The sequence below is a fragment of the Macaca nemestrina genome, chromosome 15 (assembly GCF_043159975.1).
Source record: "Macaca nemestrina isolate mMacNem1 chromosome 15, mMacNem.hap1, whole genome shotgun sequence".
NCBI lineage: Eukaryota > Metazoa > Chordata > Mammalia > Primates > Cercopithecidae > Macaca > Macaca nemestrina.
In genome coordinates, this window is record NC_092139.1 from 108,201,910 (window position 1) to 108,229,799 (window position 27,890).

General features: G+C 40.3%; 1 protein-coding gene across 1 annotated transcript in view; it reads right to left on the reverse strand.

Annotated features, from left to right (window-relative positions):
• Nucleotides 1-27,890, reverse strand: part of MRTFA (myocardin related transcription factor A) — a 178,640-nt gene that overhangs the window by 116,756 nt on the left and 33,994 nt on the right. Inside the window, exon 3 of the mRNA XM_071078933.1 lies at nt 17,904-18,165. Coding sequence (XP_070935034.1) covers nt 17,904-18,165 — 262 coding nt within the window. The remainder of the gene's footprint in view (nt 1-17,903; nt 18,166-27,890) is intronic.

The window sequence follows — 27,890 nt, forward strand, 5'->3', positions numbered from 1 at the left end:
GTTTGCTATCATATTCAATATCCTGAAGTTTTATTTAGGGTAAAACTTTCCATCCTGAATTCTGTCAACAAGGTTTACTTTAAAGCTCTCATTAAATAGCAGTCTCACCTATAAAGCATATATTCATACAGGTCAAAATATTCTATTGCTAGAAAATTTATGGCTCATATGTTTTATCTACTGATAAAGTCTAAAAGTCCTGACTTCTCAGAGAATGGCTTTTAGTTCACTGAGGCTTCATAACAGATGCTTTTTCATTTCCTATCATAAAGAAAGACAATATTTTACTATATAGCTGTCATATTACTATTAGAATCCAGGTAACAGCTACAGCACTTCAGAACAAAACAGTAGCAATTTTACAAAACCAACACATTGCTAATGTTTTTGATCATTTAGGAGGCAGCTACTGGAGATATCAGTTTGCTATTACTTTCTATATCCAGAGTCTCTCCACTTTTACGAACATAAACAAAAGAAAGAAGTTCACATACATGCTATTTTTGGCAGACCTTTCATTCAACCTGCATCCAACACTCCTGTCAATTTTGTTTCACATACTATCATCCTTTGTAAGTTTTATGAAGTAGCTGGTTCAACAGATGGGTGGCTAGCCCTGCCCAACACATGCCGGAAAGGAAAAACAGCTCTTAGCAGGCAAGACAAGAAAATATTAAGTATGTCCCTTTCCCTCTTAAGGCTGAGAACACTGAGACTACCTAAGAAGAAAGCAAACAATCTTTTAACCTTTATAAAGTTACTGGACTGAGATGATTTGTAAGTAACAAGGTGATTTTAAAAAGGGAGAGAGTTCAAATGCTAAAATCTAACCCTCAAGATAAAATAGGCCCTTGCCCACACATAGCAAAGAACCGGAATAGAGAGGAAAAATAAATTCAAATTAGTGTAACTGGGAGCTTTTTCATCAAAGACAGATGGAAAGCATTCGGATAAGCACACTGTCTTGTTTAGAACACAAAGCTCAATAGATCTGTAGGAGGAAAAGGAAAGAACCTGAAAGACACAGCCTATATGCATAAAAAATGACTCATTACCGTCATATTAGTAAAACCAGAAAGAACAAAATGGTAGTGGTATCTGTCTTCTTTGCCCCTTCCCTGATCGTAAGCTTTATTAACCAGATAGCATCTGATCCTGTCTTCAACTGATGTATACCTATGTCTTTCAACATACTACCTAAAATGCTCCCCAAGGAGAACAGTGAGACCAGTTCTGCCAGAGACAGTATCTGCCAGAACCAAGAAGTCTTATTTCCCTTTGAGTGAAAGCCAGTGGATGGGGAAGAGGTCCCCAAATGCCACTTGTCTGAATCTTTTAAGATATGCTCTCAAACAAGAAAACACTACAGATTACATTTTAGTAGAGATCTAAAAATAGCAAAAGAACATTCCCTATTTTTAGATATCTGACTTCCAAGTGTAAAAACACTAAAAGAAACCATTAAAAACTAACTGTATTTTTTAAAGGTTTTAAAAAACTCTCAATTGGAAAACTGTTTTTAGAGATAAAATGTCAAAAATCCTGCCTTGTGTTGACTGACTCTTTGCTCAAACTTACCCATCTCCAAAATTCAGTCCTAATCCTATGTGTTATTAAGGACATTTCCACAGAACCAAAAGATGATACAGAAAGGATATACCACAAACAAGAAAGAACAGCAAAGAAAAAAAATTTAAAGATGCTTTCAGAAAAACAAAGAGTGTAGACTAATGATTAAAGACAATGTATAAAACAGCAAAGCAATTTAATTGTCCTTCATTTAAAACAGTGCCACAGACAATACAACACTTGATTAAAGAAGATGAATAGTTTTTTTCTCAAATAGGTCTCCTCGACTAAATAGTCTTAAAACCAGTAAGCATCTAACTCAAAACTTTCGGAATAACTAGAATTTGCAATGAGAGAAAAATTAATAAAAAACTGAAAATGCAGTACATTTCTTCCTCCCCATTTGACCAACTTTTTTTAAAGAAGCCTATGACAAATAAGATTTGTAGGAAATTATTAGCAAATTAGGAAATTAGGATCTATGGGAATTACCTGATTGTACTGCCATCATTAACATGTCAGGTTCCAGTAGAGTCATGACGGATTCTTCCAGAAACAAAAGTCCACAAATATACTGAAGAAAGTCAAAGTCACAGAAGAAAAGCTGTCTTGAAAGGCTATGGAAAGCTTTCACAAATTCAATCTGATGCCTTACGCTCAAATCAGACTGTGAGAACTCACTCCCCTTCTCAGTGCAGTTACCAATTTATCCACCCTTCAGGCGAGTCAAGATGACACAAAGTTGAATTACTGCCGACAGGAAACCAAAAAGCTCTCCAGTTAAGACACACTAAGTGTGGTTAGAACAGTGAGTGAGCTCCTCCCCTTGCTATTTGTCTCTGGAGGAGGGGAGAGACATATATAAAGAGACTTTCAGAAAACAGATCAACTGCTTTTTTCCTCTCTTTATAAGAGAAGATGAGGTTTTGTTCAAAATCCTACTATAAAAGACTGCTGTTAATGCAGTTTAGTGGAACAGATTAAACACAATCCAAACAGCTCAACCTCATGAAAGAAGCAGTCCAATTACTGACCCATTGAAGAGAGGTGGGGAAGAGGATTAAACACATATAAACACATATATACAAAATGTAAGCTGCATAAATTTTCTGAAAAAGAATTCCAACGGCTTTTTTATCTGTGGTATTTATAGATAACAGGCTAAGGAAGTTGAACATTTAACTACAGAAGCTCAACTATTTCTCCACCCCCACTCCAATTAAAATATCTGTTTCAAAAAGTCATCTGAAAACATTCCGAAACTGTAATCTGTCTTTCAGATCTGTCAATCCCCTAAAAGAGCCTCTTACTTATGCTTATATTAGATATACGGTCTGTGAATAGAGAGCATACTGATGTTATTTGATTTTATTTACTTTTTTTGTATGTTTGAGACAGGGTCTCACTCTGTCGCCCAGACTGGAATGCAGTGGTACAAACATGGCTTACTGCAACCTCGACCTCCCAGGCTCAAGAGCTCCTCCCACCTCAGCCTCCTGAGTAGCCAGTCTCAAACCCCTAGGCTCAAGCGATCCGCCCACCTTAGCCTCACAAAGTGCTGGGATTACAGGCATGAACCACCACTCCCCACAGCACCTTTCATTAACTGATATTCAAAATAATGATATTAAGATTACTTTCAGCCTATCTGATTGACTTTTTAAAAGTTGGAAACTAAGAATTCATGTTTGGTATGTTTATCTAGAATTCCTCAGTCTTTCTGGTTAACTATCAGCCTGTATGTGAAAGCTGGCTGCTGCAAACAGCCCAGCAAATACCTTAATGCTTACATAGTAAACAAATGGTAAATAAAAGCACTAGGAAACCTTAAGAGAGAAAATAGTCTCAGAATGACTGAAGGCAATATTTTGTTATTAGTAAAGAGAAGCAATGCAGATTTGGGGTGAGGGAGACTCAGTACCAGAGAGAAAAACTTCCTTCCTTTCTCACTCCAAGAACATCATGTTTAAAAGAAAAGCCAGAAAAGCTCTATATAGAACTGTGGGAATGACTCAACAGGCAAAGAGTAGCAGCCAGTGTGGGCTAAATGCTGCTCTGGGAAGGCAGAAGCATCTCACTGGCCCCTTCTGGCAACCAAATTCTCAAACTGACTTATGAAAAACAGGTAAATTTCAACTCTGAGTCTACATGACAGTCTGGTCAAAGGTTAGCAATTAAGGGAAAAGCATCCCAAAAAGGTTGAGAAGATTGAGAGATTGAGTCATTCCTTGGTCCTTATGTGGGCTGTATAATTTGCTGTGTGAGGAGTTTCTTGTTCTTCTTCTTTTTTTTTTTTTTTTTGAGAGACAGGGTCTCATTCTGTTCCCCAGACTGAGTACAATGGCATGATCTCGGCTCACTGCAGCCTCAACCTCCCAGGCTCAAGTGATCCTCCCACCTCAGCCTGCCCGTAGCTGGGACTACAGACACATGCCACAACACCCGGCTAATTTTTGTATTTTTAGTAAAGATGGAGTTTCACCATGTTGCCCAGGCTGGCCTTGAACTCCTAAGTTCAAGTGATCCCCCTGCCTCAGCTACCCAAAGTGGTGGGATTACAGGCTTGAGCCACCACACCTGGTCTTTGTTAAATTTACTTTGTCTCTCTAGTAATGAGGGTTTTCAAATGAAACAAGTTTTCACAGTTCGGTATTTACAGGAAAATAAATACGAAATTTTAAGATTACTGCACAGAAGATGGTAGGAAGGGCAGAGGACTGTCTCCCTCCTGCCAAAACTGTTCACCCTAGAAGAGAGCATGTAATGCCACAGTGTCAATACTCCAGTGCCACAGGAGATACTAAGAGTCATGCGATAGGAGTAACAAACATAACATCTCAGTTGATTTGACTTTTTCTTAGCAATTCCACACCCATTATCTCATTGGCACTTTGAGGTAAAAAGAGCTAAATAAAAGAAAAACAATTTTTTAAACAGTAATCTTTAAAAAATAAAACAAGCAGCAATGTAATCTTTCTCAATTGCTAAGATTTTGCATTTACTCTCAAGAGTATTAGCACAGCAACATTCATTGCCAAAATTCTAAAAGTTACAATTCTAAAAGTCTGAACCCCTGTGAAAGCTTCAGTTCCGTTATGTTTTTGCGCAAATTAGTAACACTTCGTAGAAAAAGAACTAAAGTAAACTTTAACAAGGGCTCTGCACAAATGAAGATGACTTCAAGTTAACAGCACCAAGGGAATGAGAGATAATGATCTTAATTTCCAATAGAACAAAAGTTTTGCTTCTAATCCTAACTAGCAAATCAACACAAATTTGATATGATCTACAGTCTCTATTAATTCACTCTAAAGGGACATTATACTGTAGGATATCAATATAGTTGTTTTTTGTTTTTTGTTTTTTTTGAGACAAAGTCTCACTCTGCCACTCAGGCTGGAGTACAGTGGCACAATCTCGGCTCACTGCAACCTCCACCTCCCAGGTGCAAGTGATTCTCATACCTCAGCCTCCCAACTAGCTGGGATTACAGTCACCCACCACCATACCCAGCTAATTTTTACATATATTTTTTTTTAGCTGAGATGGGGTTTCACCATGTTGGCCCAGGCTGGTTTTGAACTCCTGGCCTCAAGTGATCCACCAGCCTTGGCCTCCCAACGTGTTGGGAATCCAGGCATAAGCCACGGCACCTAGCCTAGTTTTAAATTTTTTAACAGTTTTGGCAGTTATTAACGATTTTTTTTTTCTTTTTTTTTTGAGACAGAGTCTTGCTGTGTCGCCCAGGCTGGAGTGCAGTGGCACGATCTCAGCTCACTGCAACCTCCACCTCCCAGGTTCAAGCGATTCTCCTGCCTCAGCCTCCTGAGTAGCTGGGATTACAGGCGCACACCACCAGCCTGGCTAATTTTTGTATTTTTAGTAGAGACGGGGTTTCACTATGTTGGCCAGGATGGTCTCGATCTCCTGACCTCGTGATCTGCCTGCCTTGGCCTCCCAAAGTGCTGGGATTACAGGCATGAGCCACTGGACCTGGCCAACAACAACTATTTTCTTAACATAACTATAATATTTTCACACTTAAATTTTATAAATTCCTTAATATCAGTTAAACAATCAGTGTTCAAATTTTCAGTTATCTCTCTCTCTCTCTCTCTCTTTTTTTTTTTTTTCAGACAGGGTCTCACTCTGTTGCCCAGACTGGACTGAGTGGAGTGATCTCGGCTCACTGCAGCCTCGACCTCCCAGGCTCAAACGATCCTCCCATCTCAGCCTCCCAAGTAGCTGGGACCGCAGGTACATGCCACCATACTCAGCTAATATTTAAAACTTCTGTAGAGATGGGGGGCGTCATCAAGTTACCCAGGCTGGTCTTGAAATCCTGGGCTCAGGCAATCCTCCTGCCTCAGCCTCCCAAAGTGGCAGGATTACAGATGTGAACCACCTCACCCAGCCCAGGTTAAAGTTTTTGACAGTAGTATTTCACAGGTGGTAGTGTGTACTTGAGCAATAGCTTCTGAACTGTGCTCCTTCTCTTTGGCCTTGTTTCTACTAAAAACCATCCTTGTTACCAACTGACTGTTATTTCTCTTTGGAAATTCAGTTTAAGGTGCTGCCTTCTCCATAAAGCCCTCTCTGATCCCTGGCACTCTCCCCATCTCACACAGCCTCCACGGATATGCTAACTACCCCTCCTTTAGGCTCCCCCAGCACCTGTGCCTGCCTCTGTTAATACCGCATGGCTTAATGCTAGCCAGGAGGGGTGGTGGCTCACACCTGTAATTTCAGCACTTTGAGAGGCTGAGGCAGGTGGATCAGGGGTTCGAGACCAGCCTGACCAACATGGTGAAACCCCATCTCTACTATAAATACAAAAATTAGCTGGGCATAGTGGCATATGCCTGTAATATGAGGCATATTGTAATTTGAGACTGTCTCAAAAAAAAAAATACAAACAAAAAATTCCTCTGCATTCCCAAATCTTGCTCAGTGTCTGACATATATGACAGCATTCATAAATGTGTGCCAAGTGTAATGAAAAGCCCTTATTTATCACAGAAATTCAAATGGCATGGGAAAAGTTCATAACAAAAAAAATCATTACCTACCCAGAAAGGGCAGGTGCTCTGCTAAAATTTTCATTAGAACACATACTGAAAGGGTTATTACTTAGAAAACTACATAAAGTATTGAAGTATGGAGTTAACATAAAGACATTCACAATAATACCCTCAGGAATATTAAGTCTTAACGAGAATGAAAATGCTGAAATTATAGGGAATGAATAAGAGAAATTAGAAAAACAGAGAACTTTGGCTCACCTACAGAAAAATCTTTAAACACAGAAAGCTGTCAATTTCACTAATGTTAATTTCTATAATAAAATGTAATTTACACATGTATACACAAAAGTAACAAATTTATTTTTATGAACTCTGGGATTTCAGAGAACAGAAATGTAATTCAGTTCCTGTGTCCATTTCTGATTTGAGTTCTCACAAGCATATGCATCAGTATATTGAAGCTCAGCTCTACGAAAAATCTAGTCATCATACCCAAATGTCATGGGCTCCAACCAGTGAAGACTTTCCCCTAGACACCTCGTATTGGGCACCACTCAAAAGATAACATAACCCAGCATGCAGGCAAGTTGCTACAGGTCCTGAGGCAGCTTCCATTTCCTGTGACCACAACCTACTGCTGATGAAGTACTGAGTCAAGACCTGCAAACCTGGGAGGATCACACATTACCACAGATACGTTATTCCTTAGACCCAGGACAGATGATGGCAGAGTGTGTGTGTGTGTGTGTGTGTGTGTGTGTGTGTGTGTGTGTGTCACAGATGATGGCAGAGTGTGTGTGTGTGTGTGTGTGTGTGTGTGTGTGTGTGTGTGTGTCTTTTTGAGATACAGTTTTGCTCTGTTGCCCAGGCTGGAATGCAGTGGCATGGTCTTGGCTCACTGCAACCTCCACCTCCCGAGTTCAAGCGATTCTCCTGCCTCAACCCCCCAAGTAGCTGGGATTACAGGCGCCTGCCACCACGCCCGGCTAAATTTTTGTATTTTTAGTAGAGACGCGGTTTCACCATGTTGGTCAGGATGGTCTTGAACTCCTGACCTCATGATCAGCCTGCCTTGGCCTCCCAAAGCAGGGATTACAGGCATGAGCCACCATGCCCGGCCTAGGTGATGGCTGTATTTTAAGCTCACTTTTTAAACATTTTTATTTATTCATTTTAAGACAGGGTCTCACTCTGTTGCCCAGGCTGCAGTACAGTGGCACCATCATGGCTCGTTCATACTTTATGTCTGAAATAAAGTATTCATCTCACATTACTTATTCTCAAACTCCCTCCACTGATATACTGACACTCTTCTAGTTCCTTTGTGACAATTTTCCCCAATAACCTCTGCCGCCTCCTCCTCCTGATTTCTCCTCCTCCACCCCCAGCCCTGTCTTCACACATGCTATTACTTCTTTCGTTTGTCAAACCACTGCTTACGCTTTGGATCTCTGCTTAAATGTCTCTTCCTCAAGCCTTCCCTACATTAAAACCCTCACTATTAGATCTGTTATTCTGTTATAACATCTTGTGTTTTTGTTTTTTTAAAAGGCAATTACCAAAGTTTGTAACTATGAATTAGCTCATCTAACTCTTTGTTGAGTCTTTGTCTTTCATGGAACTTCTATAGTTCCATGAAAGACAGTAAGAACCTTATCTGTCTTGTGAACTACCCTCTCTCCAATACTTAGCACACAGGGCTAAGTGCTAAGATCTTAATAATCACAGAATAATTTTTCCAACATTAAAATGGTCAAATTCTTTAAGTCAATATTTCCACTTCTAAGGAAATAATCTGAAATGCAAAAAACGATTTAAAAGATATTTATCTAAATATTAATGTAAGCATGAAAAACAGAAAATGATTCAATTGTCCAACTAAGGAGAAAGTAATAAACGATGGCATGGAACAGAATGTTATACACCCCATTAAAAAAGGCTACTTATAAAAATATTTCAATAATATGAAAAAAGCAGGACACAGAATTGGGTCTGTAGTATTAGCTCAGTTATTTTAAAAACATACATTTGCAAGAACACTAGAGGGATATAAACCATATGCTAACAGTGATTTTCTCTGGGAGATGGGATCCATTAGAATTTGGGCTTTTGTTTTTGTTTTGTTTTGTGTTAGAGCAGGAACTCTATCTGGTATCTGTTCTCCAGGGGCCTAGCATAACATGTGATGAATAAGCAAGAATGAGAAATTGATTATCGCTAAGTACTGGAATGAAGTAGGTTATGAAATTCTCTAAGTCACATTATAAACAGAATCATTTAATCAACTGACATGCCTAAGACTGGAAGATTTTCAACAGGAGACCTAATCTAGAAAATCCTCGAAAATCATGCTTGGTGAAGAATATAATTAACAAATCTCTTTCCTTTCCCCAAGAAATGCTGTAATTTGGATCAGAAACTGCCTACTCAAGATTTTTACTTCTCCCAGCAATTAATTAGAACCTCTTGTGCAACATTATGGCATGAAAGGATACGGTTCGTACCCTTACAGAAAAAAATACATGATCTGCCCTTTATTCCACAGGCTGCACATGTGAAAACAAATGGATATTTCTTAAATCTTACACAAAGGAGGAGAAAAACCACTGTGAAAGAGGAAAGGCCCTTTTCACTCCCATTCTCCTGCTGACTTTTCTTTACATAGCTCTTCCTATCCTACCCAGCACCTCAGACCACAGACACACATAGAACTGCACCTTTACATCTCTCAGAACAATATCTGAGATCAGCAACAACATTTAGAAAATAAAATTTTTGTAAAAGGTAACATTTACAATAGCATTAAAACATACGAAGTGTCTAAAAATAAATCTAACAAAAGATGTGTAAGATCATCACAGAGAAAATTTTTAAAAACCCACTGGGAGACCTTACAAAAGATCTAAATAAATGCGGAAAATACACATTTACAGTATAATCTTCTAAAAATACCAGTTCTTCCTAAATTGGTTCATAGATGCAACGCAATTCCAATCAAAATCCCATAGTGATTTTAAATTTTATATGGAAATGCAAAGGACCAAGAACAGGCAAGAATGAAACTCTTGAACAAGAACAAAGCGTGAGGACTTACTTCTCCCATACAACAGGGCTTATTACAGTTATCATAATTAAAACTGTGAGGGCAGGAATACACAAATAGCCCAATGGAACCAAAGAGTGAGCTCAGAAACATACCCACATAGCTAGGTCCCTGATATATGAAAGAGGTAGCTCTGTTGATAAGTGGGGAAAGAAGAGGATTTTCAATAAATGGGAATCCACTTGAAAAAAAAATTAACTTGTGTCTTACCTTATTCCTATATGAAAAAATATTTCCAGAAACACAAGACACAAAACTCACAAACTATAAAAGACTCACATAAATTATATTAAATTTAGAAATTCTTTTTGTGTTTTGTTTGTTTTGAGATGGGGTCTTGCTCTGTCACCCAGGCTAGACTACAGTGGCATGATTATAGTTCATTGTAACCTTGAATTCCTGGGCTCAAGCGATCCTTCTGCCTCAGCCTCCCTAGTAGGTGGGACTACAGGCATGAGCCACCATGCCCGGCTCATTTTTTTGAGAGAGGGTGTCTTGCTATGTTGCTTAGGCTGGTCTTGGACTCCTGGCCTCACGTCATCCTTCCGCCTTGGCCTCCCAAAGCACTGGGATTAGAGGCATGAAACACTATGCCCAGCTAAATTTAGAGATTCTTAATCAAAAGACAGGATAAATAGAAAGAAAAAGACAAATCCCAAGGTGGGAGAAGATGTCTGCAATATATTTAAGCAACAACAAACTAGTATTCTGGAAATTTAAAGAACTCTTATTCAAGAAAAAACCAATACAATAGAAAGAGTAGGCAAAAGACTTAACTTGCCACTTCACAAAAGAGGAAGTACAGGCCAGGGCCAGCATGGGCTACATAGCAAGACTCTGTCTATACACAATATAAAAACTGAGTCAGGCATGGTGGCACACTCCTGTAGTCCCAGCTACTCAGGAGGCTGAGGCAGGAGGATCATTTGAGCCCAGGAGATCAAGGTTGAAGTGAGCACCATACTCCAGCCTAGGCAACAGAGCAAGACATTGTCTCAAATATATATATATATTTTAAAAAATGGAAAGTGATTTACCAATTATATGTATAAAATAATTGGTATATATAATTGGTAAAAGAAATCACTTTCCAGTATGATACACTGATTCAATGGATGACAGAACTCCTTGAGCTGAAGCCTAAGGGCTTAGTTCATTAGACAGATGTTTCCAGGCTTCTCCAAGCCCTGGCTAGATACGATCCACAAGCAGATCAACTTTTATCTTTTAGACCTAAGTTCTCAGCCTAGAAGATAGAGGAGTAATATTTTAAAATACTTCTTGAAAGTTTTTATCAACCTTTTACAATTAAGTCAGTAAAGATTGGGTTAACCAAGGCACTGCCTCTCTTTAAGGCTCCAAGTTCCTCTGTTTAGGAAATGAAGGTGTCAGGACCTTGACTGCCTACTGCCCCATACGGACCTCTGCTAACCTACTGAATTTCTTTCTTTTCTTTTCTTTTTTTTTTTTTTTTTTTTTTTGAGACGAAGTCTCGCTCTTGTCGCCCAGGCTGGAGTGCAGTGGAGCAATCTCCTGGCTCACTGCAACCTCCGCCTCCTGGATTCAAGCAATTTTCCTGCCTCAGCCTCCGGAGGAGCTGGGATTACAGGCGCCTGCCACCATGCCTAGCTAATTTTTGTATTTTTATTACAGACGGGGTTTTACCATGTTGGCCAGGCTGGTCTCAAACTCCTGACCTCAGGCGATCCACCAGCCTCGGCCTCCCAAACTGCTGGGATTACAGGCATGAGCCGCCGCACCCGGCCACCACTGAATTTCTATATAATACATGCTTCTATGTGAAATAGATCAAAGAAGTACATTTCTCACTCCACTCTCTCAACACACGATACACCCATTCATGAAAAAGCACCTCCTCTAACTCTAGAATTTATTCTGTTCTAGAGCTCCACACTTTCCAATTTCACAATCTTCTCAAAGACTTTCCATTTCTGCTCCTATCATTACCTCCCAAACAAATGACCATGCAAAAACCTACTGTAAAATATAAGGATCTTCTTACCAGCCTCTTTCCTCCAGAGCTGAATGCTGGAGAGTAACAAAATTTAAGAGGTAGGCAGAGAAAGATAGCAAAAGCTCTGAATAGCAAAGGGAGTGGCTGGAAAGGTAGAGTTTAAAAAGCCGGAAAAAGGTAAGTCATAGATATCTGTGGAGGAAAAGTTTCAAGTCTGAGGGAGAAGCCAACCATGTCAAATAATGGCAAAGAGGTCAAGTAGCGTAAAGACTAAAGAGGGCTTATTTGATCTACAGCAAAAAGAACACAAATTACTGTGGCAATGGGAGTTTCTGAAGACAGGTAGTGACAGAAGCCATAAAGCATTCAAGTCTCTGGAATATGAGAAAATAGAGACAATGACTGTAAACTATTCTTTCAGGAGCTTAAATACTAAGGGAAAGTTAAGAGTTGTTGGGAAAGATTTCAGTTAATTTATATGCTAAGTGGAAACACTTTAGAGAAAAAGGCTGAAGATACACAAACACCTTGGGCCCAACAGCAAGAGCTGCCTTCTACTCCACTAAGAAAACAGAGTTCTTACCTGTAGTGGAACAAACATGTAAACCATTCATTGATTCATTCAATAAATATTTATTGCCGGGCGCGCTGGCTCACGCCTGTAATCCCAGCACTTTGGGAGGCCGAGGCGGGCAGATCACGTGGTCAGGAGATCGGGACCACCCTGGCTAACACGGTGAAACCCTGGTCTCTACTAAAAATACAAAAAATTAGCCGGGCGCGGTGGCGGGTGCCTGTAGTCCCAGCTACTCAGGAGGCTGAGGCAGGAGAATGGTGTGAACCTGGGAGGTGGAGCCTGCAGTGAGCCAAGATTGCGCCACTGCACTCCAGCCTGGGTGACAGAGCAAGACTCCATCTCAAAAAATAGTAATAAATAAAATAAAATAAAATAAATATTTATTGAGTGCCCATTATGATCCAGGAGTTGGGTATATGCCAGTGAACAAAATAAAGTTTCTGCCCTCAGGAAATAACTATTAAAGGGGAGAAAAGAGAAAATAAACACACACACACACATACACACACACACACAATGACAGATAAGAATAACTGCTTTGAAGAAAAAGCAGGATCGAGAGTAGCAGGAGGTGCTATTATAGAGAAGACAGGCAGGGAAGGCCTCCCTGAGGAAATGACATTTGTGCAGGAACTTCAGTGAAGGCACAGCAAGTACAAGGCCCTGGGATAGGAACAGGTTTGATGTGTTCAAGAAATAGCAAGAAGTCAGTGTGCCTGGGAGCTAAGGGATAAGGGTTAAGAAATGATGTCAGAGAGAGGCTGGGCATGATGGCTCACATCTGTAATTTCAGCATTTTGGAGGACGAGGCGAGTGAATAACTTGAGGTTAGGAGTTCAAGACCAGCCTTGCCAATATGGTGAAACCCCATCTCTACTAAAAATAATTTAAAAATCAGCCGGGTATGGTAGCATACGCCTGTAATCCCAGCTACTCAATAGCTCAGTAACGAGAATCACTTGAACCCTGGAGGCAGAGGTTGCAGTGAGCTGAGACCGTACCACTGCATTCCAGCCTGGGTGACAGGGCGAGACTGTCTCCCAAAAAAAAAAAAAAGAAATGGTGTCAGAGAGAATACCAAGGCCACATAATAAGTACTATAATTTCATCATAAGCCTCACAGAAAAGCATTGAAGAGTACTGAGAGTAGCGTAGCAGTGTCTGATTTCAGTTTTCAAAGGCTCACTATTGCTGAGTGAAGAATTCCAATTACAATATAGGGTGATGAAGTAGGTTGATAAAGGGCAACAGCGGCACACTGGCTCACGCCTGTAATCTCAGCACTGTGGGAGGCCGAGGACAGGGGTAGAGGGGATCACGTGAGGTCAGGAGTTTGAGACCTGCCTGGACAACATGGTGAAATTCTGTCTCTACTAAAAATACAAAAATTATCCAGGCGTGATGGCGCATGTCTGTAATCCCAGCTACTCAGGAGGCTGAGGCACAAGAACCCCTTGAACCAGGGAGGCAGAAGTTGCCGTGAGCCAAGATCACGCCACAGAACTCCAGCCTGGGTGACAGAGCAGGACCCCGTCTCAAAAAAAAAAAAATAGGGAACTGGGAAAACCAAAAGAGGGGCATCTGACACTAAATATGAGTTACGAAAGGCTTCAAGAAGAGTGAGGGAGAGAAAGGGTATTCCAAATGGAGGACACAGACGTAGAAAAGAAACAGGGGTTTTGAAAAGGTTTGACATTTATTTACACCAGCATGGGACAGAAAATATTGTATAAAAATATACCATTTAAGGCTGGGCCTGGTGGCTCACACCTGTAATCCCAGCACTTTGGGAGGCCAAGGCAGGCGGATCACGAGGTCAAGAGATTGTCAAGAAACCATCCTGGCCAACATGGTGAAACCCCGTCTCTACTAAAAATACAAAAATTAGTCGGGCGTGGTGGTGCATGCCTGTAGTCCCAGCTACTCAGGAGGCTGAGGCAGGAGAATTACTTGAACCCGGGAAACGGAGGTTGCAGTGAGCCAAGATCGCACCACTGCACTCCAGCCTGGCAACAGAGCAAGACTCCGTCTCAAAAATATATATATACCACCTACATCTACCAAAAAAAAAACAAAAAAAAAGATATCCAGGAATAAAACTAATAAATATTTGTATGACTTTTCTCGAGACACTGACAAAACTCTGTAAACACATTAAAGAAAACCTATTTAATTGAAGAGATAAAACAAAGTAATGGATAGGAAGACTCAATATTTAAAAATGTGTATTTTCCTACCCACTGTTTTTGTTTGTTTGTTTGTTTGTTTAAGAGACAGGGTCTCACTATGGCTCCCAGGCTGGACTGCAGTGGTGCAATCATAGCTCACTATAATCTTAAACTCCTGGGCTCAAGCAATCTTCAAATGTCAGCCTCCCAACATGGCGGGATTATATTCTCCCTACTTACCGATGACCAACATACTTCAAATAAAAATCCCAGCGAGTATACCAAAAGACATATACAAGAATTCCATGGTGGCATAAATCGTAATAGTCCCAAAGTGAAACAACCTAAACATCCATGAACAGTAAAATGGAAAAATAAATTGCATTTTATTCACACAATGAATTGATTAAACAGCAATGAAAATAAACTCTAGCCACACACAATTCAACATAAAAAAATTTCAAAAACATAAAGAAACCACCAACAGAATACACATGGTATGACTCAATTTTTATAAGTTTTCAAAACTAACCTATGGTGTTGAAAATCAGGATGGTAGTTTCCTTTGAGTATTGATTGGGAAGAAGTACAAGGTGGGGAAAGTTCTGGACTACTAGTATTTCCTCATTAAGTAGTAGTTACTAACTAAGTAGTAGTTCCTCACTAAGTAGTAATTACTAACAGGTGTACTCACTTTGTGATAATAACAACGCTTACAAGTTGTGGGTTATTTTGTATTTATGTTATACTTCCACAACAGGAAGAGTACTGGTGTCTGCATTTTACTTCAAGAAACATAAAAAAAATCAGATTGAGGGCTAGGTGTGGTGGCTCATGCCTGTAATCCCAGCACTTTGGGAGGCTGAGGAGGGCGGATCACCTGAGGCCAGAAGTTTGAGACCAGCCTGGTCAACATGGTGAAACCCTGTCACTAAAAATACAAGAATTAGCCATTCATGGTGGCACATGGCTGTAATCCCGGCTACTTGGGTGGCTGACGTAAGAGAATCACTTGAACCCGGGAGACAGAGCCCGCAGTGAGCCAAGATGGCATCACTGCACTCCAGTCTGGGCAACAGAGTGAGACTCTATTACAAAAAAAAAAAAAAAATTTAAATTTAAAGATTAGATTGATAGATATCTGCGATTTAAGCAAGTTTTTTTTTTTGTTTGTTTGTTTTTGTTTTTGTTTTTTTTTTGAGACGGAGTCTTTGCTCTGTCACCCAGGCTGGAGTGCAGTGGCGTGATCTAGGCTCACTACAAGCTCCGCCTCCTGGGTTCACGCCATTCTCCTGCCTCAGCCTCCGGAGTAGCTGGGACTACAGGCGCCTGCTACCACGCCCGGCTAATTTTTTTGTATTTTTAGTAGAAATGGGGTTTCACCGTGTTAACCAGGATGGTCTTGATCTCCTGACCTTGTGATCCGCCCGTCTTGGCCTCCCAAAGTGCTGGGATTACAGGCTTGAGCCACCGCGCCTGGCCTAAGCAAGTTTTGTAAAATGTTATAGGTAGAATCTAAGAGATGGACATGCAGGTATTCATTGTAAAATTCTTCCTACTTCTTTTTTTTTCTTTCTACTTTATGTTTAATTTTTTTCATAATAAAATGTTGGAGGTAAAAATCCCAAAGGGATTTTTTGTTGGCAGAACTTGAAAAGCCAATTCTAAAATCATGGAAAATTAAAAGGGTAATAGCCAAGACAACTTTGAAAAAGAAAAAGGTAAGGAGACAGCTGTCCTAGCAGACAGAAAGACTAATTATTAGGCAATTAACTAAAATAAGGTAGCAGTGACACAGAGATGGACAGAGAGACCAGTCAAAGAAAAGAGAGCCTGAAAACTAACTCACGCACAGACAGAATACTGCAGGCATAAAGATCAGTAGGAAAAAGTAGAACTATTCAATAAGTGGGGATTAACAGCTTGGATTAGAAGAAAATACAAAATGTCTTTAACTTACAAGGAAAATGAATACTGAATAACAAACATAAATTACTGAAGAACACATAATTTTCTGTCATATATAGGTTTAAAACACGAGAAACAACATTATATATTGCTTAAGAATATATTCACGTGGGAAAAGAATACAAACATATTTGGCAATGAAATACCAAATTCAAGTTAGTAGTTACCTCCAGGGGTAATGAAGATTTATGCAAAGTACGTAAGTTGGGTGGTATCCGAACACACAATTTTCTATATTGTTGTTTATATATTTTTTCTTTTTTTTTTTTTTTTTCTGAGATGGAGTTTTTCTCTTGTTGCCCAAGCTGGAATGCAGCAGTGCGATCTCGGCTCACCGCAACCTCTGCCTCCCAGGTTCAAGCGATTCTCCTACCTCAGCCTCCCTACTAGCTGGGATTACAGGCAGTGCCACCATGCCCCGCTAATTTTGTATTTTTAGTAGAGACAGGATTTCTCCATGTTGGTAAGGCTGGTTTCGAACTCCCAACCTCAGGAGATCTGCCTGCCTCAGCCTCCCAAAGTGCTGGGATTACAGGCATAAGCCACAGTGCCTGGCCTCTTTATACATTTTTTCAAATCTTAAATATTTCATAACAAATTATATATTTTTTGAATTAAAAAAAGTTTGAGGTATGAGTACATGGTTTTTAAACAGTACTTAGCATAGTTTAATGGGCTGGAACAAATACTAGGAATAGGGGAATAAGAGAAGATGTTAAAAGAAAAAGACCAGATTCTGCAAAGCCTTGCAAAACATGCCAAGAAATTTATTCACTTATTTATTTATTGTTTGTTTGTTTATTTGAGATAGAGTCTCATTCTGTCACCCAGGCTAGAGTGCTATGGCGCAATCTTGGCTCATTGCAACCTCTGCCTCTTGGGTTCAACCGATCCTCCCATCTCAGCCTTCTCCACAGCTGGGTCTACAAGCGTGTGTCACCACACCCAGCTAATTTTTGTAGTTTTAGCACAGGGTTTCACCATGTTGGCCAGGCTGGTCTCGAACTCCTGACCTGAGGTGATCTGTGCACCTCAGCCTCCCAAAGTGCTGGAATTACAAGCATAAGTCACTACACCTGGCAAGACATTTATTTTGCTTTTGTTTCATCCCACAAGGCAATCACTGAAAAGCTGTAAGCTAGAAAGTCCTAAAAGATTACTCTGACAAGGCTATACGATACAGTATGTTTCCTAATGACAGAGGCTTGTTTACCATTTAATTCCTAATCTTAGCATAGTTTATAATATGTTGATATTAATGAATACATATGCTAAATTAATGAATTTATGGAAGGAATGGGGTGAGGGAAGTAGAGAAATTAGAAATAAATTCTAATAATCCAGGTAGGAAATGTTGGACTTAAAATGATCACTTTAACTTACAGCTATCTATTTTACAAGAAATGTTAAGATTATAAGAAACTTTCAAGGAACATGAAATAAAGTAAGGATCTATAATATTATAAACATGAAGATCCTGGTACAAATCAGGGAATGCAATAATTCTGTATCTACTCACCATTCTTCCGCTCACTAAGTGGAGGCAAATTGGGATTCCTGCCAGGGTGGAGGCCTAGCGTCAGCTCGGGCTGCAAGGAGAGCTCCTGCAGTTCATTGGCAACAGCTTCGCTCTGGGGACTGGGTGCCGCAGATAGGGACACGAGCACTGGTTCATCATCATTTTCACCGGCCCCTCCTCCGTCCAGTCCATTCACAGCAATGACGGAAGGGGGCAGGCACACCACACTGGAGAAATCCACTTTGGCTTTCGTGATGGCAATCTGGAAATGGAAGAAAAAATGGAAAGTTTAGATGGTACCATGATAATATGGTTTGGTGGTGTCCTTACCCAAATCTCATCTTGAATTGTAGTTCCCACAATTCCCATGTCATGGGAGGGACTTGGTGGCAGGTAACTGAATCATGGGGGCAGTTACCTCTGTGCTATTCTCATGAGTTCTCACAGGATCTGATGGTTTTATAAGGGGCTTTCCCTCTTTTGCTCAGCACTTCTCCTTCCTGCCACCATGTGAAGAAGGAAATGTTTGCTTCTCCTTCCACCATGATTGTAAGTTTCCTGAGGCCTCCCCAGCCCTGTGGAACTGTGAACCAATTAAAGCTCTTTCCTTTATAAACTACCCAGTCTCAGGCAGTTCTTTATAGCAATGTGAGAACAGACTAATATAGTAAATTGGTACTGATAGAGTGGGATGTTGCTATAAGGATACCCGAAAATGTGGAAGCAACTTTGAAACTGGGTAACAGGCAGAGGTTGGAACAGTTTAGAGGGCTCAGAAGAAGACAGGAAAATGTGGGAAAGTTTGAAACTTCCTAGAGACTTGTTGAATGCCTTTGACCAAAATGCTGATAGTGATATGGACAATGAAGGTTATGAAATGCAATCCCCAATGTTGGAGGTAGGGCCTGATGGGAGATGTTTGAGTCATGGGGGCAGATCCCTCATGGACTGGTGCTGTCCACGTGATGGTGAGTGAGTTCTTGCAACATCTAGTCGTTTAAAAGTGTGTGCACTGTCCCCCTTCTTTCTCTCGCTCCTGCTCTCACCCTATGACATGCCTGCACCTGCTTCACCTTCTATCATGAGTAAAAGCTCCTTGATGGCACCATCCTTGTACAGTCCTGCAAAACCATGAACCAATTAAACCTCATTTAAAAAAAAAAAATTATATATATATATATATATATATATATATATATATCCATTACTGAGTCCTATGTAGTTAGTAAGAATAATTTCTTTTCTTTTTGTTTTTTTTTGAGGCAGAGTCTCGCTCTGTCGCCCAGGCTGGAGTTCAGAGGCGTGATCTCAGCTTACTGCAAGTTCCACTTCCTGGGTTCACGTCATTCTCCTGCCTCCCAAGTGGCTGGGACTACAGGTGCCCATCACCATACCCAGCTAAATTTTTTTGTATTTTTAGTAGAGACGGGGTTTCACCGTGTTAGCCAGGATGGTCTCAACCTCCTGACCTTGAGATCCACCCACCTCAGCCTCCCAAAGTGCTGGGATTACAGGCGTGAGCCACCATGCCCAGCCATAAGAATAATTTTTATAAAGCATTTCTAATGTGGGAAATGCTTATTCTAAAGCCACATTTAAGAAAAATAAGATATAAAACTACATACTCATATATTAAAATATTACACAAAGAGAAAAGATTTTAATAAGTATACCAAGATACAAAAGAGGGGTTCTGTTTGATTGGACAATGAAAAAAAATTTTTTAAGGTTCCAAATTTTCTCTAAAATACTTACATGGCTTTTATAATAAAAAGACTATAGTTTCTGATCTATAAAGTGAGATTCCCTGGGCATTCTTTGCAAACTTTGATGAGGACTTTAAATTGCTTTAGTTGAAGAAACCAACAAAATATTGAACAGCCATGAAGTGAAGAAAGACACTAAACAGACTATTATGATCTAACTTCAAGTAAAGCAACAGTGTGCCCAAATCTGACTGTAGTTCTGGTTGATACATCTCACAGAAAATAAACTGGACTGGAAAAGGTCCAGATAAGAGCAATTAACATGAGGGAGATAATATTATGAAGAAAAAGATATTAAGGACTCTCTACTCCAAAAAAGACTGGAAGAAGACTTAAGGGAGACAAGTTCAAAAAAAATATTTGAACTCAATATTAAGAACTCAATATTCTCAAGGGTACTATGGGCAAACAATGGGAAAAGGACTTCTTTTAGGGTTTGAATAATTTTAGAACTTACAAAACAACAAATGTCTACTAAGAAAATTCAGAATCTAAACTTCAAAGAATTCTTTTCCATCTTGTCTATGATTTATTATGGTTTGAACCACATCTCTGTGTGTACTGGGAAAAAAACAACTGTTATACAGGATTAATCCATCTGGCTGAGTATTCTTTGTCATTGACTCTGAAACAGCATGTTTGCTTCTTTTAACAGCAGCCTTTCAGACTAAAAAAAGACTTCAATTTTATGACATTCAAGGACTCCTTGAAAACTAACCTCCTTATTCTAAACGAAAATAGAACGGTATCAAAACTTCAGCCCTAGGACTTAGGAAAAATGGTTTCACATAGAGTAACAGGTTTCCAATAAACAGCTGTTAAATCATTATGGACAGTAAGAGTTCATACCTCTCATAAGAAAATTAAGAAATTCAACTGTAACAGTAACAACTCTGTATGCAGTAGATGGGCCACGCAAAAGTATTAACACAAAACAAGCATTGTAATATTTGTTAACTGAACAGAGAGAGAAGCAAATGAAAGATACATAAAGACAATCTAGGAAACCACAATAGACATGTCTTGGGGGAAATTTGGATGACACAAGGAAGACTGCATGAAACATACAGAAATACTAAAAATAATGTTAGGAAGTCAAGGACAGGAAACATCAAGCCTCATATCACTAAAATACTACAGCTAAACAGACGCGCTAGAATCATGGTTTCATGTAAAAAGTTTTTAACTTAGCAAAACCCCATTATTTCAGACTTAACTGATATTTGTGATACTATAACTTGGTGTGAGATTAAATAAAATATTATGCTACTTGGCAGGGGCACGGTAATATAAAAGAGTGCCAGGTGGCCAGGTGCAGTGGCTCACTCCTATAATCCTAGCACTCTGGGAGGCTGAGGTGGGAGGATTGCTAGAGCCCAGGAGTTCCAGATCAGTCTGGGCAACATAGTAAGACCCTGCCTCTTTTAAAAAAAAGTTTTTTTTAAGTTTTTTAAAATTTTAAAAAGAAGGAAAAAAAGTGTAAAAGGTGAGTTTATTGTCTAAGAGCTCCCAAGGCAGGAGGAAAGGTGAATTTAATGTTACATATGTTTTTTATCACAATTATTTTTAGATGTCTTGGTAAAAAAAAAAAAAAAAATTCACTAAGTAAACTTACATTACTGAGCTTGAAAGAATAAAACCACATATTTTATTGTTTTATTTATTTATTTATTTTGAGACAAGGTTTCACTCCCGTCGCCCAGGCTGGAGTGCAGCGATGAGTTCTCGGCTCACTGCAACCTCCACCTCCCGGCCTCAAGCAATCCTCCTGCCTCAGTCTCCCGAGTAACTGGGAATACAGGCGTGCGTCACCAGGCCCGACTAATTTTTGTATTTTTAGTAGAGATGGGGTTTTGCCATGTTGCCCAGGCTGGTTTTAAACTCCTGGACTCAAGTGAGCCACCTGCCTTGGACTCACAAAGTGCTAGGCGTGAGAGCTCACTGAGTCCAGCCTTTTCCTTTTCCTTTTTTTTTAAGGGACAGGGTATCGCTCTGTTGCCCAGACGAGGGTGCACTGGCATGACCATAGCTCACTGCAACCTTTAATTCCTGGGCTCAAGTGATCCTCCCACATCAGCTCCACAAGTAGCTAGGACTACAGACACACCACCATGCCCAGCCTTTTTTTATTTTTCTTGCAGGAGGCTGGGGAGATACGAGGTTTTGCTATGTTGCCCAGGCTGGTCTCAAACTCCTGGCCTAAAGGGATCCTCCTACCTAAAGCTCCCAAAGTGCCGGGATTGCAGGAATGAGCCACTGTGCCTCACCAAAACCATATATTCTTTAAAATAAAGTAAATTATTTAATTTACTTTTCACTAATTCAGAACAAACTTCTTCCTATTTGAATTATTATTATTGCTGGAATTCAGAGATTGAGCGTTTACATGTGTTACTATTTCCAAGAGACAATAAAAATCCATCACAGGGTATCAATGTTTTTCTAATGAAGCATGAAGTTAACTTCATGAGTTTGTGATGCTGGTATGTATTTAGTGAACATAACCAGTATTTCTAGAAAATGATTTAAAGAAGCTTTGTAAAAAATGACCCCCAAAAGAAAGCCAACCCAAGTCCAAGTCCAATGCTAAGCATGAAGAGAAAATAAAGTTATTGTTTTTCTGTTTTTTTGGGTGTTTTTTTTTTTTTTTTTTTTTTTGAGACAGAGTCTCGCTCCATCACCCAGGCTGCAGAGGCACGATCTTGGCTCACTGCAACCTCTGCCTCCCAGGTTCAAGTGATTCTCCTGTCTCAGCCTCCCAAGTAGCTGGGATTACAGGCATGCAACACCACACCTAATTTTTGTGTTTTTAGTAGAGTTGGGTTTTTGCTATGTTGACCAGGCTGGTCTCAAACTCCTGACCTCAGGTGATCACCCGCCCCGGCCTCCCAAAATGCTAAGATTACAAGCGTGAGCCACTGTACCCAGCCAAGAAAGTTTGTGGGGGTTTTTTTGTTTGTTTTTTTGAGACGGAGTTTCGCTCTGTCGCCCAGGCTGGAGTGCAGTGGCACTATCGCGGCTCGCTGCAACCTCCGCCTCCTGGGTTCACACCATTCTCCTGCCTCAGCTTCCCAAGTAGCTGGGACTACAGGCGCCCACAACCACGCCCAGCTAATTTTTTTTTTTTCTGTATTTTTAGTAGAGACGGGGCTTCACCATGTTGGCCAGGGTGGTCTTGATCTCCTGACCTCATGATCCACCCGCCTCGGCCTCCCAAAGTGTTGGGATTACAGGTGTGAGCCACCGCGCCTGGCCAGAAAGTTTTAAAAATAATGTTTTACCCAGGCGTGATGGCTCACATCTGTAATCCCCAGCAGTTTGGGAGGCCAAGGTGGGCAGATCACTAGAGCCCAGGAGTTCAAGACAATCCTGGGCAACATGGCAAAACCCCGTCTCTACAAAACACACAAAAGTTAGTGGGGCATGGTAGTGTGAGCCTGCAGTCTCAGCTACTCCCAAGGCTGAGGTAAGATGATCAACTCAACCCCAGGGAGGTTGAGGATGCAGTAAGCTGTGGTCATGCCACTGCACTCCAGCCTGGGCAACAGCGAGATCCAACCCAGGGCGGGGCGGAAAGTGGAGATGTTTCTTAGAACACATACTTTTTTTTCTTTCATACAACGTGTTACTCTGCCATCCAACCTAGAGTGCAATGGAATGATCATAGCTCACTGCAGCCTTAAACTCGTGGGCTCAAGTGATCCTCCCAGGTAGCTAGAACTACAGGCGTGTGCCATCACACCTGACTATGTTTTCACATTTTTGTAGAGATGGGATCTCGTTATGTTGCCCAAGCTGGTCTCGAACTCCCGGCCTCAAGTGATCACCCTACACTGGCCTCGCAAAACGCTGGGATTACAAGCGTGAGCTACCTTGCCCAACAGAACACATACATTTTTAATAGTTTAAAGAAAGGACTGTTTGATACTATATTATGATGCAAAAAGAAAAAAAAGAAAATAGGAATATCAAATTCTATAGACCTGAACCCCATGATTGTGCCTACCACTACCCAGAACAAAAGAAATAAGCAATTGGAAAAACTGCTTTAGCAAGTGTTCGATTCAGAATAGTTTTGTAATTAAGTTCCATATTTACAAAATTATTAAGGGCTTAAAGAGATCACTTAAAATTTACACATATATCTACACACATACATACACACACACACACACTTTACCAAATATTTTTATTGGGTAAATTATATAGTGTTATTTGTTAATTTAGGGATTTCAAAAGTTTCAGGATATAACCTTTAAAACACCAATATTAAACTATACTATGTAACAACAAAATCCTTCCATCAAGGTTATGAGGCAGGGAGTGGGGAAGAATACATAAAACAAGAGGGGCAGAATGTTGATAATGTTGAAGCTGGTTATTAGGTATTTAGAAATTCATTATGCTATTATCTCTGTATTTGTACATGTTTGATAACATTCTCCTAATGTTTTTTAAAAAATAAGATTATTCCACAGAACAATGGGAAGGCTTAGAGAGACATAGCAAGGTTTCCTTAACCTTGAGATTAGGAAATAGACCAGAAGTCATATATAACCACTGACAAAAGACTAATTTGGCATAAAATATACACACTGGATTTATTTCTCTAACAAACACACTACTCTCTATTCATTTTGAAAGAGCCCACAGGATAAAATCTCGTAAACTATGATAATCTAGAGACAAGACCCAAAAATGCTGAGGTATGGCCATCGTAATTAAGTCCCGTTTAACAATTCCTGAATTCTCCTATAATTTTATTTACTGTAAAACTTGCATCATTTTTTAGAGTTGTAATTTATAACTCTACTGAGCCTAAGATCACACTTTCTTTTTTATCAAAGGATCAGTAACTCCAGTTTCTGGGCTGCTGATTCACATATGATCAATAGCAGCCAGAACAAAAACAACATGGGGGCAGGGTCATCTCCCACAACCCATCTGTTTCCTTATTTTGCTGGCCTGATTATGCCTCATCTTTTCTCCGCCCTACTTGCTTTAGGGCTGCATGCCTTCTGCCTGTACAGAACAACATATGTACCTAGAAGCAGCAGCATGAAATGTGTTAGAAGAATGGAAGAACGTAGACAGCTACTGACAACTCTAAAAAGTAAGCACTAGCACGATTCTTTATCATGACCCATGACGAAAAGGTGGTTCTATGCAACCAAATGGTATGGTTCTTCTGAAAAAATTTTTTAAATAATTGGTATAAAAATTGTTTTCAACCAATTAATGAACTTTCTTTAGCTGGACATATTTTTACTTTAATTTTCACTGATTTATTTTCAACGTAGTAAACCTAATCTTGAAAACTGTTACTGTCTAAGCAGGTATGTAGGGGTGGAGGTGGGTGTGGGTGGGTAGGGGTGGAGGTGGGTGTGGGTGGGTATGGGTGTCTGTGTGTGTGTGTAAAATCTGGCATGAAGGAATTCAAATAAACTGAACAAGTGTTTCCTGACAGCTTACTATATATGTAGTAGGTACTGCCCTACGTCCTACAGTAGAAGATGAGGAAAACAGTCAGGCATGGTGATGCATGCCTGTAGTCCCAGCTACTCGGGAGGCTGAGGCCTGCTCGAATCCAGGAGGTGGAGGTCGCAGTGAGTCAAGACTGTGCCACTGCACTACAGCCTGGATGACAGAGTGAAACTATATCTCAAAAAAAAAAAAAAAAGTTACTGTATAGCAGATGAAGCCTAGTCACCTGCTGAAACTAAGAGATGACACTTAACACTGTATGGATCCAGGTTAACACCATATGGAGCAGGCAGAAGAATCCCTAAGCTAAGCCCTGTCCAAAATCCTCACCACAAAATTGTGATATGTAATAAATGGCATGAGATTTCTCAACAGCAGAAAAGAAAGAAAGAAGAGAAAAGAAGGAGAAAGAAAAAGGGAAGGGAAGGGAAGGGAAGGGAAGGAAAGGAAAGGGAAGGGAAGGGAAGGGAAGGGGAAGGGGAAGGGGAAGGGAAGGGGAAGGGAAGGGAAGAGGGAGGGGAAGGGAAGGAGGGGAAGGGGGGAAGGGGGAGGGGAAGGGGGGAAGGGGGAGGGGAAGGGGGAAGGGGGAGGGGAAGGGGGGAAGGGGGAGAAGAAGGGGAAGGGGGAGGGGAAGGGAAGGAAGGGAAGCGGGGAAGAGGGAGAAGGAAGGGAAGGAGGGGAAGCAGGGGAAGGAGGGGACAGGAGGAAGGGGGGAAGGAGGGGAAGGTGGAAGGGGGAAGGGGGAAGTGGGGAAGGAAGGGAGGGAAACATGGGAGTGAATAATAGAAAAAACTTAAATGGTCGTCTAAAAGTAGCAAGATGCGGGGTAGACTTCTAGGTATCTATAGCGTTCTCAACGAATTGGGTAGCCAAGGTGATAAATACCCTTTGGTAACATCCAATGGTGACAAATAGCCAAAGGCAAAAAATAATTTATGGCCAGTCCATAAATTATTTGGCCTTTGCTCACTTCAGCTCCTCTTGATGGTTCTACAGGGAATCAGTCATTCGACTATTTCCTCTTCCCCCAACAAAAAGGATAACAGTAACAATATAACACTGTCTCTTCAATTACAACAGTACAGGCCCCTTCACTACTTGCTTCATTTCTCACCATTCCCCTTTATTTACACTCTAATTACTGGTACCGGTTATGCGGCTCTTTACTGTGACTGCCAAGAATTGCCTCTTCTTCTCCACCCTATCTCCTTCTCTCTGTTATCCATCCCCTTCCAATGGGCTAGGCTTCCACAACATCCCAAGATTGCTTTTATCACTGCTTACTTTTACCATTATCATGGATTGATCTCCCAGTAGATGGTAAATTCTTTGAAAGAAACTCCATTCTACTGGTTTTTTGTCTCAAGTACCCAGACACAATACTTGAAATTTAAAAAGAACTTATAAATATTTGCTAATTTACTATGTATATTAACCTTACAGCAAGCACATCATATATACAAAGTCGGCACAGGTACAGAAAAAAAAAGGAAAGAGGGTTCCGTCACAGGTATAAATACATGGAAGATCAGAAAAAGCTTCCAGAGTGGGCCAGGTGTGGTAGCTCACACCTGTAATTCCAGCGCTTTGGGAAGTCAAGCGGGGAGGATCCCTTGAGCCCAGTAGATCAAGACCAACCTGATTAACAAAATTCAATACCCACTACATGCCAGGTGCTGCCTGGGTATTGAGAATTACAGTAAATAAAACAAAGTTCTTGCCCTCAGGGAGCTTATATTCCTCCAGGAGACATAACTGCATGAACAAAGTCATAGATGTGAGAAAATGTGAAGTATGTTCTAAAAGGGCAATACGGTTTGGCCAATCACATGATTCAAGTACAAGGAAATTAATATAGCAGTGGAGAAATCACGTCGTTCCAGTACAAGGAAATTAATATGGCAGTTGAGTTAGACTGCATTGGAAAAAAGAAATATGAGGTTGCGGGGGGAGGTTACAAATCTACTTCATTAGGCAAAGTATAATGTGTTGATATCCTGAATTGGGGTAGTTAAATAGAAAGAAGGGTACGACCATACAATGTACCTGGCACAGACAGGAACTCAAATTTTTGTCGAATTAATACTGAATGAATGAGGACAGGATTTATATAAGATAGAATGTGTTTCTGTTTGATTGTTAGGGAAGGAGGAGAGACAGATGTCAAAAATTACTGAAGGTTTTAAGCCAGGGCGGTCATGACAACAGTATTCTGCTAATAGAAATACGGAAAAGATGAGGAATTTTATCTGTGGAGATAATAAATCTGATTTTGCATGTTGGGTCGAGAGACCAAAGAACAATAATGGCAATGTCATTTGGGTTTCCATTAGGTACACGAGAAGGAAAACATGGGAACGAAGACAGAATGAGAAATGACAAAGATTACAAGAATAGGAAGAGAATGACAGAAGTAGGAAGAGTTTGAGAAAGAGGAAAGAGGTTGAGTTACAGATATAAAGAAATAATAATACTGCTTTCAAACCTGACTTAGTTGATAATTCATAAATTCCTAGTCTCAGATCACCTACTCTGGATCTTGGACCATCCCTGTGACTCCTAAAATTGTCAAATACCACTGAGTATCTAATTGCATATCGACACTTTCTACTTACATTATTTTAGAAGAAGCTCAATAATGCTGTAACTTTATTTATTTATTTATTTATTTTTTTTTTTTTTTTTTTTTTTTGAGATGGAGCCTTGCACTGTCACCCAGGCTTGAGTGCAGTGCTGC